The sequence below is a fragment of the Sabethes cyaneus genome, chromosome 2 (genome assembly GCF_943734655.1).
Source record: "Sabethes cyaneus chromosome 2, idSabCyanKW18_F2, whole genome shotgun sequence".
Lineage (NCBI taxonomy): Eukaryota > Metazoa > Arthropoda > Insecta > Diptera > Culicidae > Sabethes > Sabethes cyaneus.
In genome coordinates, this window is record NC_071354.1 from 245239609 (window position 1) to 245254053 (window position 14445).

Genomic DNA, 14445 nt, shown 5'->3' on the forward strand with positions numbered 1-14445 from the left:
CTAAAGGTCTACGATTGATTCCGATGATTACGACGTCATCCGTAAAACCGAGAAGCATGCGAAATTTAGTGATGATAGTTACGTTTCTTTCTACGTTTAGAGAGTGCATCCCTTGCTATTTAACGTTACGAAAGCGGCTGAGGTCTCACCCGCTATTCTAAAGCTTAATTTCAACCCATCCAGCGTTGCACGAATCTTTTTCGCGATTAAATTCCACTATTAATCAGTGGATTAGTGGATTAATTAGTTTTCACGATTAAACTCCTCTTCGCATTCCACTAAGACGCTGAAAAACTTCAACCAGCGTAATTAGTTTCGTCGGAAAATCATGTTCTAGCATTATCTGCTACAGCTCATTTCGTTTGACTGAATCGTACACTGCCTTAAAGCACACAAAGAGACGATAAGTTTGCAAATTGTACTCCCGAGACTTGTCTAGTAATTAACGCAAACATTTGATCCATCGTGGAGTGACTCATGAAAACCAGCTTGGTACTCGCCAACGAAGGACTCCGTTGACAGAACGTTCCACTGCAAACACACTCTATCATAAGATGTGTTGAAATTATCGCTATAATTGTGATAATAATTTAGGACTTGACTCATTTTAAGTAGGAAAAAATACACAGTGATTAACAAATATAATTTATAGTTTGCTTATAACTTGTGTTTAATTCTTTTTACGCCTAGGGGACGGGATATTTGGGGACATTATTGATTATATTCAAAAGAGTGTCAAAGTCCTCTTGCTTTAAAATACAAAAAAATGCTGTCAATATATCTCCACCAGCGATCTGGTAAGATATTTATTTTCTATGTTTGTCAGAAATAGCTCGCGTAATAATAGTAGCAGGGGGTTACCCATTGGGGCTCCCTACATTTGTTCATAATAGCTGCCTCGAAATTCGAAATAATTTTCTTCCATTCAAAGTTGGGCGGATGATATTGATGTGCCGACCCCCGCAATAGGTGAAGTGATCGAAGCCATCAAGCAGCTCAACAACAACAAGGCAGCTGGCAAAGATGACTTCGCTGCGGAGCTTATCAAGATGGTTGGCTACCTGTCTTCATTGGCTGATGGTCAGAATCTAGGAAACAGAACAGCTTTTTGAGTGCTTTCTCAGAACATCTTTCGCCGTCTATCGCGGCTAGCAAGTAGATTCGAGGGAAGTTATCAATCCGGTTTTGTGGACGACCGACAACGGACCAAATCTTTGTGCTACGATAGATACTCCAAAAATATTGCGAATGCCAAGTCCCTACGCACCACCTATTTATAGATTTCAAAGTCGCTTACGATACTATCGCCCGTGAAGAGTGAAGGAAAATTATGGAAGAAAACGTCTTTCCCGAGAAGCTGACAAAACTGATTAAGGCCACGATGGATGGTGTTCGGTGCTGTGTGAGGATTTCGAGCGCGCTAGAAGGTGTTATGAAACGTGCGGGGCACGATCTTCAACAAAAATGATGTTTACCTCGAATATGGTTCGTAGCAGAGGTGCGCAGCGTGCTCCATGGTTAGACCAAGTGGAGCAAGACCTGGAGAGTGCGGGACAGTCAAGAAATTGGAGACGGACAGTCATGGACCGAGTTTGTTGGCGGAACATCGTTATGCAGGAGAAATCCTAAATGACATCGCATCAGGATAACAAATCAATATAAAGTTGAATAGGTTTTAAGTAGCCCTTACTTTTTGTTCACCACTCAGTTTCTCTGCGTTGTAAAAGTAGCTAATTTTTTAAAAGTTATATGGTTTCGTTCACCGGAATACTAGGGACAAAGGCCTTACATTAAATGATATCTAATTTCAGTTATATTAAATATGTTTCAAGAATACCTGATAATTTCCAATGCTTTTGACTGATCGGCTGATCTGATCCGATATCTGACTTCCCAAGACATTTTACGACGTCTCCTACCTTGCGTCAATATGTTCCAACACGATTTTCACTCCATCCTTTGAAAGCGCAGCCCTCATCCTTTAAAATAAGATGTAAAAGACCTGGTTTAAAATCCAGACGATGTAATTAGCTATTAAAATACACTTAAATAACCATCTAAATTGATATTAAGCTTAAGAAATTGATTTCCTTGTAGTTATAAGTTCTTATAATCTTAAAGCTTGAAAGCACTATTTTGGGTAAACTGAAAAAAACTCACAGGAAATAGACTCTGTTTGACACTAACGATACGTTTGGATTTATTTAGGTTATTTCGCGCAGCCTACTTAACCACTGATTATGTTTAACCCTTTATAAGGCAGTGGCAATTATATTGCCACCCTCGAATATAATGATAGAAGCAAAACGAATATTTTCCGTTAGGGCCAATAAAGCGTTCGGATACTGGTGCCGCCTGGATTCTGATGCATCATCGTCTAGCAGCAATTAAATATTAAACTGCCCTAATGAAATACCTTGAATAAGTTAAGCAAAAGCGTATTTTTTCACCTGAATATTAAATATTAAAATATCGTTTGACATTGAAATTGGATTAAATTTCAATGTTCTCTCAAGTCACCAGAAAAAAATGAATATTTAGTCGGTGTCCCGAGCGAAAAGTTTGCCCTTTATCCAAATAAAATCAATCCTTGAAAAACGTATCAGCCGGCTCGCTTCTCGCTCGGTAAACATTGTCCTACCGAACTTCCTGTAACAGATGGGTAATAAATTTTCCATTTCGTTTCGTTTCTACTTTCAGTGCATTGCAACTCATTAAAACTTCGCCATCGAGTGGCAACCGTTTTGTGCACAAGCCGTTGCAGGAATGCTATCTTCTAGCCTCCGGATAGACACCGGTAACATCTTATCCCCGAGCAGTCACCTACTACCATCGAGCATCCAGGTTTGAAGAGTCCTACCTATAGTCCTTCGCGCTTCGCTTGTTGCCGGAGAGGAAACCCCGGTAGTGCATCTGTCGTTGGCTGTAGTATTTTCTTTTCGAACAAGCATTCCCAATTTCACCGGTGCTTGCTAGGTGGCCACGCTGGGAGGAAATCAATTTAACCGGCACAAAGGAAGGAAGCTAGCACTCTCTCTCAAACCATCACTTCTTCGGGTGCTGTAGAATCTCGCCAAGTTATAAAGTGATAAACCAATAGTTCATAGTATTATATTAATATTTAACGAGCCCGAATTTAGGACGGGAAATGGCACAAGAGAAACGGCACAAAGCAGCATCCTAATGATGCGCTTGAAATCGATTATTGCTCTATTTTCAGAACAATAAACGAGCCTTGAAAATGAAAACACACAGAGCGTGGATATAAGTGCAGCGGAGAAAATATAATCATTGGAAAAACTATTTTGCACACGACCGGCACCGTATAATAGCATAGTAGAAAGATGACAATAACGATGGTACCTTATAGTAAATAGAAAATCTACCTTGCTCACAAACATATTTTTATATAACTGAAAGCCAGAAGAAGGAGTCCCACACAATCAGTATAGACGGAAAATCTGCACCGAAGCACACGTTGCACGTTGAACACGCTGCTGCTGGGAGGCCACCCGCAGCCGAAAGGTTGATATCTGTTTGACAATATAGACATTTTTAAGCCGAAAAAAAAAGCGAACGTTCGCCGCGTGCAACCGCAGACAGCAGCAGCAGCATCACCATGGACCTGAAACATTCGAACGTACCGGAAGTGACAGTTGTGGCGGATGCCTACATGCCAGGCAGCAAATCCTCCGATCTGATAAAACCGTCCACCAATGGATCGAGCGCTACGCTCGACAAACCCGCGCTGGCCCCAGGTGAGTTTTCGTTCTCCGGTGATGGCATTGGAAAATTGAATTGCTACTAATAGTGCAGGTGTATTCCTGTTCTGAAGCTTGATTTGATTAATATGAATCTCAAAACAGGCAATTACTTGATTATTTTGGTTTGGATTGTAAATTAAAGTATCTGCAAATAAGAAGTTTGAAAAGCGATCTAAAAAGAGTAATGAAAAATGTTCATTTCATTGAATCCTTGAGGATTAATTTGGTCATTTGCATTTTTAATTTTTTGCTAAAGTTTTGACATCACGATTTAATGATACGAATATTATCAGGCATGAATTTTAACAATAGAATATTTTCACCATTTTTTGCGGGGAAACCAATGTGCCTGCGTCTTAATTATACAGTCTTTTGACTCCCATCTCCTGTCTTCTAATCTGCGATTCCCGACACCTGTCTTCCGACTTCAGAGTCCTGTCTTCCAGTTTCTCTCTCACGCATTCCGTCTCCCGACTTCTAACTTCAGACTCGTGGCTTCCGACTACCGACTCTCATCCCTCGTATCTCATCTTCGGTATCGCGTTTCTCGACTTCCGTCTTCAGACTCCTGTCTTCCGATATCCGTTTTCCATTTCCCATCTCGCGTCGCACGTGTTGCGACTCTCTTCTTTCGACACCGCATCCGCATTCCCGAATTCCGAGCCACACCTTTCCACTCTCGTCTGCGTTTCTCTTCTCTCGAATACTGACTCTCATCTCTCTGTCTTCAGACTTCCGTCTTCTAACCTCCATATTTCCTATCCCGTTTCGGTATTATGTCTTCCAACCTCCAACTCCCATTCCTGACTCCAGTATTCCGACTTCTGTCTTTCAGCTCGCGTCTTCGGACACCCATCTTCCCTGTCCCGTTTCCCATTTCCCAACTGACCCTTGACTCTTGTCTCCCGACTTCCGAATCCCACCTTCAGACTTCAGACTCCTGGCTTCCAACTTCCATCCATCCATCCGGATATGAATGTCTTTAAGAATTGACCCTTCTTTATCGACAGACTTCGTAGCCGGTTATTAGAGTACAGGGCGATTGCGGAACTAATACAACGATTCGACTGACTCTAGCAGCACCGCCCAGCCCAGCATCGTACCTAGGGTAATTGGGTATCTTCAAACTCATGTCCTCCTGTCTTTTACATCCGTCTTCCATTTCCCGTCTCATGGCTTCTGACTCCCAACTCATATTTCATATTTCATTCTATTCATCTCTCTCTCTCCACACACACACACACACACACACACACACACACACACACACACACACACACACACACACACACACACACACACACACACACACACACACACACACACACACACACACACACACACACACACACACACACACACACACACACACACACACACACACACACACACACACACACACACACACACACACACACACACACACACACACACACACACACACACACACACACACACACACACACACACACACACACACACACACACACACACACACACACACACACACACACACATGTAAAAGGAAATGGAAAAGGTATATAAATAATTTTATTTTAATACAGCATAATCCAGAAGCCTGTTTTGCTCCATTTTACTCAAGACAGGCAAAATGCCAATTCGATACTTTTACCAGAGATATGCAAGAAGACATGATTATTGCACAAGTTGAACAAGTCAGAAGATCGAACGACGATCAAGTTTTTTAAAAAAATGTCGTTTAAGGGAATGTTTTGCATTGTTTTACCCTACAACTTGTACTGAAATGTGAGAAAGTTTTGATAGGGAAACGAGCAACCGTAAAAGTGCTCCGATTTCATTCAAGTTTGGTGTGTTTGTTTCTAGTTGAAAAATTTTAGACCGATATTTGTGGCTGCAAAAATCTACTTTCACATAAGAAAAGTCACTTTTTATCCCTTAAAACAGCGGCAACAAAAAGTTCCGGGTTTTCGATCGATTTTGCCCACTGTGCAACGCTTTAACGGTCTCTCACGCTCTCTTCCACTCTTTTAGATCTCTCTGGACGTTTTGTGGTTCCACTGCCTATCTGGTTGCTTTTTTCTCACTCTCACGTTTCTTTATTTTCTGCGTTGCTTACTATGTGTTTGTCACTCTCCTTCTATTTATGTTTGTTTCTTTCTCTCTACTTTGTTTACTTGGCTTTTATCAAGCTTTTTTTCAGTCTACTTCTTTTCTTATTCTCTTCAATTTTGATCTCTCTCAATTTTCTCTGTCTTCCTAACTCTTTCACTTCGACTCTTTAACTTTCGTTCAAAGAATCCACTTAAATCTCTCTCTCTCTCTCTCTCTCTCTCTCTCTCTCTCTCTCTCTCTCTCTCTCTCTCTCTCTCTGTCTGTCTGTCTGTCTCTCTCTCTCTCTCTCTCTCTCACACACACACACACACACACACACACACACACACACACACACACACAAAAGAGAAATGACACTATGTATGTGTTAGCTCTCTCTATCTCTCTCTCTCCTCTTTTTGTCAATATTTTTTGTTTTGTTTATGCTTGCCTTGTTTTGCTTAAAATGACGTCGAAACAAGAAACATTTCGGCAGCGCGTTGTACACTTCTACGAACTGCCACAGAAATCTCGGCAAAAAGTAGGGGAATGTCGTCGTGGTTGGGCCATCTTTTGGTTCATAAATCTCATTTCAAAATAAACTTTGGAAACTTTGAAAATTTAACAAAGGTTTAATAATAGTTCATATTTAGACCTTTGTATTTAGACCTTTGTTAAATTTCCAAAGTTTTTTTTTAAATGAGATTTGTGGACCAAAAGATGGCCCAACCACGACCACATTCCCCTATACGGTACAACATTTAAAAAGACATTTAAATATATGTTGCGGTTTCGACTGTTTACCATATCCTAAGTGCCCAATAACTATTTGCAAGCAAGGTAGTGGAAGACTAGCCAAAATTATGGACGCAGAAGGACATCGTTCTCTTTCTCGTTTCTTCAACAACAAGCCCTCAGGTTTGGCTATTAATTCAGATGCACCAGACGAATGTTTGAAGAAAATTTTGATCCCGTTTCTACGAAAACATCATGCAGATTCGTAATTCGATCCCATTTTTACCCAAAAACCACGACCCGAAAAATCTGTCTCAGCACGCCCAATCGAAGATTTCTTCGGGATTTTGAGTTCCTTGGTTTCTTTGCCGTCTCCGATTTCGTTCTATTTGTCTTTTTTTAAACTCTTTCTTCTTGCTTTTCTCCGGAAAGACGTTTTTCGCCATCACCTTCAGCCACTCCTTCTGCGTGCTTGCCTGTAGCTCAGTCTCGGCTTTGGAATATCTCACTTGCCGCAATATGCACTTTTGGAATACTTCACAAAAATACTTGGAATACTTGGTTGATAGGTAGAAGAAATCAACAAGACTGAATCTTATCGCTTAGATAACTCATCGGTCGAAAGACTTAGGGGATCTTTGGAAAGGATATTTCAATAAGCGACAACCCCTCAGTCAGAAGACCTAGGGGGTCGCGATAGAGTAGTCGTTAATTGGTTGTTAAAACGTGAATTCTGTCTTTATTGCCAAATGGGTTTCATTGATACTTGATCAAATGTTGATGTTTACAATTGATGTTTAATAATTTTACAATCAATTCTTTAGGCCGACAAGAGACAGACACCTGGGACAGCGGTTCTATACGAATTTATATTTAACGTTGTCTTGTATACTCTGTACTTCGCGTCGAACTACATAATAATCAGAAGAGTTTGTTTATTTTGATTGCTGTTTTGTTTTTATTTTTACGGAAGGCGCGGCGTACATATAGTACACGGCCGGCCTCGAATAAATCCGACTGAAATTGAGCTTGAAATTGAACCGTGATTGAACTTCAAATTGTACTTGAAATCGGGCTTGAAATTGCCCATAAAATTAGTCTTGGCATTGCACTATAAATTGGATTTAAATTAAACATGTAAGAGATAGCGAAGCCTTGAGCTTCTTTAACAATAGACTTCACAGCCGGCTATTAGAGTACACGACAGTTATCGGGGCTAGTGCAACAATCCTACTGACTCTAGCTAGCAGCATCGCCTAGCCGAGATTCGAACATACGTAGACTGGCTTGTTAGACCCGCATCGTACCTCGAAACCAACCAAGCGACATGTTTTAGACATGAATTAGACATGTAATAGGACCAAAAATTGGACATTCAATACGTTGGGGGTAAAATTAAACTGGAAATGGGAGGTGAAATCGAAATTAAATTAGGCTCGAAATTGTATGTATATATGGGGGAGAATCCACCATCAGTTCAAGGTCCTGCCAGTGCATGTGGGTAGACTTACAGTAGATCCAAATTTGATTGTTAAATGAATTTCACACTAAAGCTGTTGTAGAAGACTGAAGTTTTTGGAGCGTCTTAGTAGAATACTTACTTACTTTAGTGGCAACGGTCCGTTACCGATCCTGCGCCGAACGAATTATAGTCCTCCAGTACCGTCGGTCCTGGGCTGCCGTTCTCCAATCCCCACGAACACCAGCTGAACGTGCATCGTCTTCGACAGCACACACCCACCGGGTGCGGGGTCTGCCTCGGAGTCTACGGCCTCTTCCTGGTTCTCTGCTGAAAATAGTTTTGGCTACTCTTTCATCGGGCATTCTGACCACGTGTCCAGCCCACCGCAGCCTGCCACATTGCACTACCGTCACTATATCAGCATATTTGTATACTTGGTACAGCTCGTGATTCATGCGTCTGCGCCACACTCCATTTTCCATTTTGCCACCAAGTATAGATCGCAGAATTTTACGCTCAAAAACCCCAAGCACTCGCCGATCAGCTTCCTTTAGCGTCCATGATTCGTGTCCGTAAAGGGCCACCGGGAGGATTAGTGTTCTGTAGAGCGCCAGTTTTGTGCGAATTTGCAAACTACGGGACTTCAGCTGGCTACGTAATCCGTAGAAAGCCCGATTCGCGGCTGCAACTCGTCGTTTCACTTCGCGGCATACATCATTGTCACATGTCACGAGCGTACCAAGGTATATAAATTCCTCCACTACTTCATATCATTCCCCATCTAACTCCACCTCGGCACCAACACCACTTGAGCTCCCACGTTCCCTACCAGCAACCATGTACTTCGTTTTGGCGGTATTAATGGTAAGTCCCAATCTCGCAGCTTCCCTTTTAAAGGGCCTAAAGGCCTCTTCTACTGCTCTACGGTTGATTCCGATGATATCGACGTCATCCGCAAAACCAAGAAGCATGTGAGATTTCGTGATGATAGTTCCATTCCTTTCCACGTTTGCTCTTCGTAATGCACCTTCCAAGGCAATGTTGAATAGCAGGTTAGAGAGTGCGTCCCCTTGCTTCAGTCCATCCAACGTCACGAAAGCAGCTGAGGTCTCACCCGCTATTCTAACGCCTGATTTGGATCCATCCAGCGTCGCACGAATCAGCGTAACTAGTTTCGTCGGAAAACCATGTTCTAGCATTATCTGCCACAGCTCATTTCGTTTAACTGAATCGTACGCCGCTTTAAAGTCCACAAACAGATGGTGTGTCTGCAAGTTGTACTCCCGGAACTTGTCTAGCAACTGGCGCAGGGTAAACATCTGATCCGTCGTGGAGCGACCCTCACGAAAACCAGCTTGGTAGAATACGAAACCTAAAAATAAAAAATAAGAAAACTTATCCAATTTAATTCTACTATGTGTATTTTATTCACGACAGATACGTATTTCGCCTACGACTTGCAGGCTTCCTCAGTGTCTGTTTTCGTTATTTTTAGGTGTTGTAGAAGGACCAAAAGGGATTGGGCGGACCCACAAGCCGAGACACTTGTGCGCATTCCGGGATTATAAGAATTTGGAAATTGAAAATCGAAATTGGACACAAAATGGATTATTGGACATGAAATCGTACCTACAGTGGTCCAGAAGCGAAAATCGAGTGGAAAGTTTTTTGTGGTTCAAAATAGCTCCCCACAATGTTCAGTAAATTTGTTCAATTCTAAAAGACAATTTATGTGAAATCAACGACCAAGTTCCAGTTTGGCTTGTAAACACATAACGCTTAATAACTTTTTATAGGAAAGTGATAGAAGCATACTTTTTTCGACAAAGTTGTAGTTAAAGAATATATAAGTAACTTTGGCAAATACATAGTAGGCGTATTATTTTTTTAAAGTGTTTGTCTCACAGGGTGTTTTATATAAACACCTCTCAAAATCACTTTTTCGCTAATTACTTCAAATTTAATGGTTTTATTGCATTATAATGTAGATGTATAATGTGGCTATAGAACCTTTTCGAAAACTTCAACCTAATTTTATCAGAATATTGTCGATTTGGAAACAACATTACAAGCCAAACTGGGACTTAGTCGTTGATTTCACATAAATTTTCTTTTAGAGTTCAACAACTTTGCTGAATATTGTGGGGAGCTGTTGATGATCGCACTGTGCAAGCACTATTGAGGCTGCGCCTACTACGCCGTTCGAAGCTAAGTATCCCGTGATCTTACCGTCAAAACATCGAATAACATTCCTACTCGTCGACAGCTACCACCGTCGTTATTTGTACTGTAACAACGAAACGATGCTCAATGAATTGCGTCAAAGATTTTGGATTCCTCGGCTCCGTACTTTGATCAAGCAAGTGGCGAAGAGTTGTCAACACTGTAGGATCTACAAAGCAAAACCGAAAGCTCCGCAGATGGCATCACTCCTCAGCGTTCGACTCACACCCTTTATTCGACCTTTTTCCCACACCGGAGTTGACTATTTTGAACCGCCTTTGGTAAGACAGTCGCACAGTCTAGTGAAACGATGGGTGTGCCTCTTTACATGTCTTTCCACTAGAGCTGTACACGTGGAAATCGCACATAGTTTATCTACCGAAGCGTGTGTGATGGCCATACGAAGGTTCGTTGTACGCCGTGGAGCTCCTAGTTCATTCTACTCCGACAATGGAACGAATTTCGTCGGAGCGAACAACCTGCTGGAAAACCAGAAACGCCAGATCCATGAATCGTGTGCCGTGACCTTTACAAAGGCCGCAACCTCTTGGATTTTCAATCCACCGTCAGCTCCTCACATGGGCGGCTTGTGGGAGCGTATGGTGCGCTCCATAAAGACCGCACTTGCGGCAATGTCAGATTACCCCCACCATTCAAGTGACGAAGTCCTCGAGACGGTATTAATCGAAGCTGAAGGAATCGTAAATTCCAGGCCACTTACATACGTCCCCGTCGAGTACTCATCGCAACCAGCACTTACACCAAATAACTTCTTCCTTCGTCACGAAGAAAGAAGGACTAGTCCTGCGAAATAGCTGGAAAATCGCTCAGAGTTTGGTGGACAATTTTTGGCAAAGGTGGATCGTCGAATATCTTCCCACACTGACTCGGCGTACGAAGTGGTTTCAACCAGTGAAAGCTCTGGAACCTGGCGATGTCGTCGTAGTGGTCGACCAGAAGAGTCGGAATGGCTGGATACGTGGTAGGATTCTTGAGGCGAGCAAAGGATCAGGAGCTCAAGTTCGCCGAGCAGTTATTCAAACGGCGGAGGGCTTGATTACCAGACCTGCTGTTAAGATAGCGCTTTTGGATGGTCTAGAACCTTCAGGGAGCGGTTTAAACAAGAAGTCGGGATCCCTGGAAGTCCACGGGCGGGGGGATGCTGACGATCTCACTGCGCAAGCAGTGACAACCAGGACGTGTGTTCCTTGTGATACCCAGTTCAATGACAGTGACAAGCGACAGTTCAATCTATGCTAACGTCACGCTACGACTGAAAACTGTCATATGGAGCATACAAGGGAGAAGCAACGTGGTCGATTTAATATAAAACGCTATCGTAAACAACTGGTGGATTAGAAAAAGATTTGTAGTTTATAAGTAAAAATTAATTTTATATTTAGTTAATTCGTTTTGCCTTAAGGGCCAAAAACTAGTATTTCTCATACTACAAGTAGGTAGACATTAACCTTTGCGGAAATATGGTTTAATACCTTAGTTTTTCTATCCAGGATATACCTGTGGGGACTAGTTTTCAGCAGATCGTGTTGATACAACAAATTCTTCATAATACCCCTACTTTGTAAGTACTTTCCTGCATTTTTATATGTACTTCACGAACAAATGAGATCATTGATTTCAATTAGCTTCGCCGTATTGGATCGACAATAAATTACGTTGGAATGCCTGTTTAGGAAGGATACAATAACACTAGAACGTAAGAACAAAATTTGTTATTTTTCTTTATACTCAAATCAATATTAATAAATTACAGTTTGAAGCTGATTCTATCAAGCTCTCAAAGCGTATACTTCTACTTCACTTGAACATCACATTCGCAACAGGGAGCTATTACGAATCGGGCGGTTGCATATTGAGAAATTATTTTGTTATACAGTAAATTTGTTAAAAGGTGGGACAGGTGCACTTTACGGTCGCACAGCACCGTCGGGCCTCATGATGTCCAGCTTTTTCGCTCCGGAATTGAGCTGGCAGTACGAGCAAAGCATCCAGCGTAGTTGCTTGACTGTTTTCGCCATGTTGTCGCAAATCAAGTTAAAACGCTGTCAAAATTTTTCTGTACCCAACAGGGTTACTACGATTGACGGGGTGGCTGGATATGAAAAATTTCTGAAGCAGTTCATTTTTTAATTCATACGTTCAAAGTTGGAAATTTTATATTTCGTTTTGACCGGAAATACGATACTGGATATTGGGGCCCACTTTTTCTGAGAACAACAGAGGGAGCATTAAATTTTTACTGACTATCTAAATTAGAATAGTTTTAGCACCGTTTCAATTAATCGGGGTTGATTGTGTCGGATTTTTGTGATTCTGAAATGCTTCCGTACAGGTAACAGGCTTTTGTTTGCGTCTTGCTTTTTCTATGTTCTAGTCGATAATAGAAAATGTTCTGTTTATTGCCATGGATTACTTCCAGTAATCCATGTTGCTGCTACCTACACTTCCTGGTAGTGCGTAGCTTTTCTGTTTCAATGAGCATTGTAGTAATGCCTGTTGCAGGGACTTGTTATTTCTACGAAAGGGTTCTTTCATAATGGAAAACAAAATCCTTTCTTATGAATGTCCTATAGGAAAGGTAATATCCTGGCCCTGGATGATAATATCTTTCCTGAGTTCAGATTGGGATTGTGTCCCATCATTGGAAAAAGGTACCAATCCGGTAGGACGTGAAAATTATTTTTTTTTTGTCTGAAATGATTGTTTGTGTAAATTTCAATCACATAAGCCGCAATTTTATTACAGTTGTTTGTTTCGCCGGACCACTGGATCTGATACATAAATTGAATTCGCTACGATCAACATGTTTACCGCTACGCATATGATAGATGGCGTGAACTGATTTGATATGTGGCTACAGAAAGGCATTCATAATGAAAGTACATAAATCTAATAGAATTTCTAGCATGCCGTTCGACGATATCCGACTACACATAAATGGTGACTCATTTGCACGGATACTAATAACAATATACGATATCCTTGGCCTCTTCCTAACCAGGCGAATTCAAGGTCTACAAGCGACGATGGCTGGTGCTGGCAATCTTCGTGATGTACTCCGCCTCCAATGCACTCCAGTGGATTCAATACAGTATTATAGCAAATATAGTTCAGAGGTGAGTAGATGTTTGCATTTATGTGGACCCAACCAGTAGCTAGTTGATGTTTATGTATGAAAGCTGACACGTGTGTGCTCTGCAGCATAAATTAATGAGACATATGCTAATAGGACGTCCTTCTTTATCGCATAAATTATATTCTGCTCAAATTTGCTCCACTATCCAAACCATTAATTTGTAAGCATGTTCATTTGATGATTGTGCATCAATTATCATGCATCAACAACTTATAATCGTACTACCTTTACTGTCGGACATTAAATTATAATTGCAAATTCATTCTAACATATTTTCCCTCTTGTCTTTTTTTTGATAAATTTCCACCATTTTCAATGCAATTATTTTTCTCTCTTCCCGACACGCTGACACAACTTGGCACCGACCACCGGACAAACGATGATGACGATGGCAATAAAAATGCATTTACTTTGACCGGCCACGCATACGCTAATTGCCCGTTGGCTAACCATATGAATCCTCGCCCCGTCCGGGTGGGTGGCGCCCTACGGAACTGGCTGAACGCAAAAAAAAAAAAATCTGCAGATACTATGACATTACCAGCACGTGGGTCGACTGGACGTCGATGATATTCATGATTCTCTACATTCCACTCATTTTTCCCGCTAGTTGGATCCTGGATAAACTGGTAAGTTAAAGTGCACTCACTCCTTCTCAGCTCAGCTGCTGCAGCATCATAATTATAGTTTTATCTAAATTTATGCGGGGATTTAATGATATAAACCTGGTACTGTATTTAAAATGATCCGTTGCATTTCCCTTTTGTGATAACACTGATTGGGTGTATTATTCTTAATGCAATAACATGAATCCCACGAGCGGTATTCAATTACCGCTGGGTTCGACCGGAAATGCGTCTATTGAATCTATTAAACGGCAGTCTAAAATTCACACTCCGATAAGAGCCGGCGAGCAGCCGGAATGGAATGATAGATATCGCTGCCCGTGGAGAGTGTTCGTTGTGCGAAGAGACCAGGCGTTTGGTCAAGTCGCAATTAATCCGGAACATGAAATGGTGCACTTAGACTGC

At 41.6% G+C, this 14445-nt stretch overlaps 1 protein-coding gene across 1 annotated transcript in view; it reads left to right on the top strand.

Annotated features, from left to right (window-relative positions):
* The first annotated feature begins 3619 nt into the window (after positions 1–3619).
* Positions 3620–14445, top strand: part of LOC128734170 (feline leukemia virus subgroup C receptor-related protein 2) — a 61384-nt gene continuing 50558 nt past the window's right edge. Inside the window, exons 1-3 of the mRNA XM_053828214.1 lie at positions 3620–3758; positions 13280–13394; positions 13941–14043. Coding sequence (XP_053684189.1) covers positions 3620–3758; positions 13280–13394; positions 13941–14043 — 357 coding nt within the window. The remainder of the gene's footprint in view (positions 3759–13279; positions 13395–13940; positions 14044–14445) is intronic.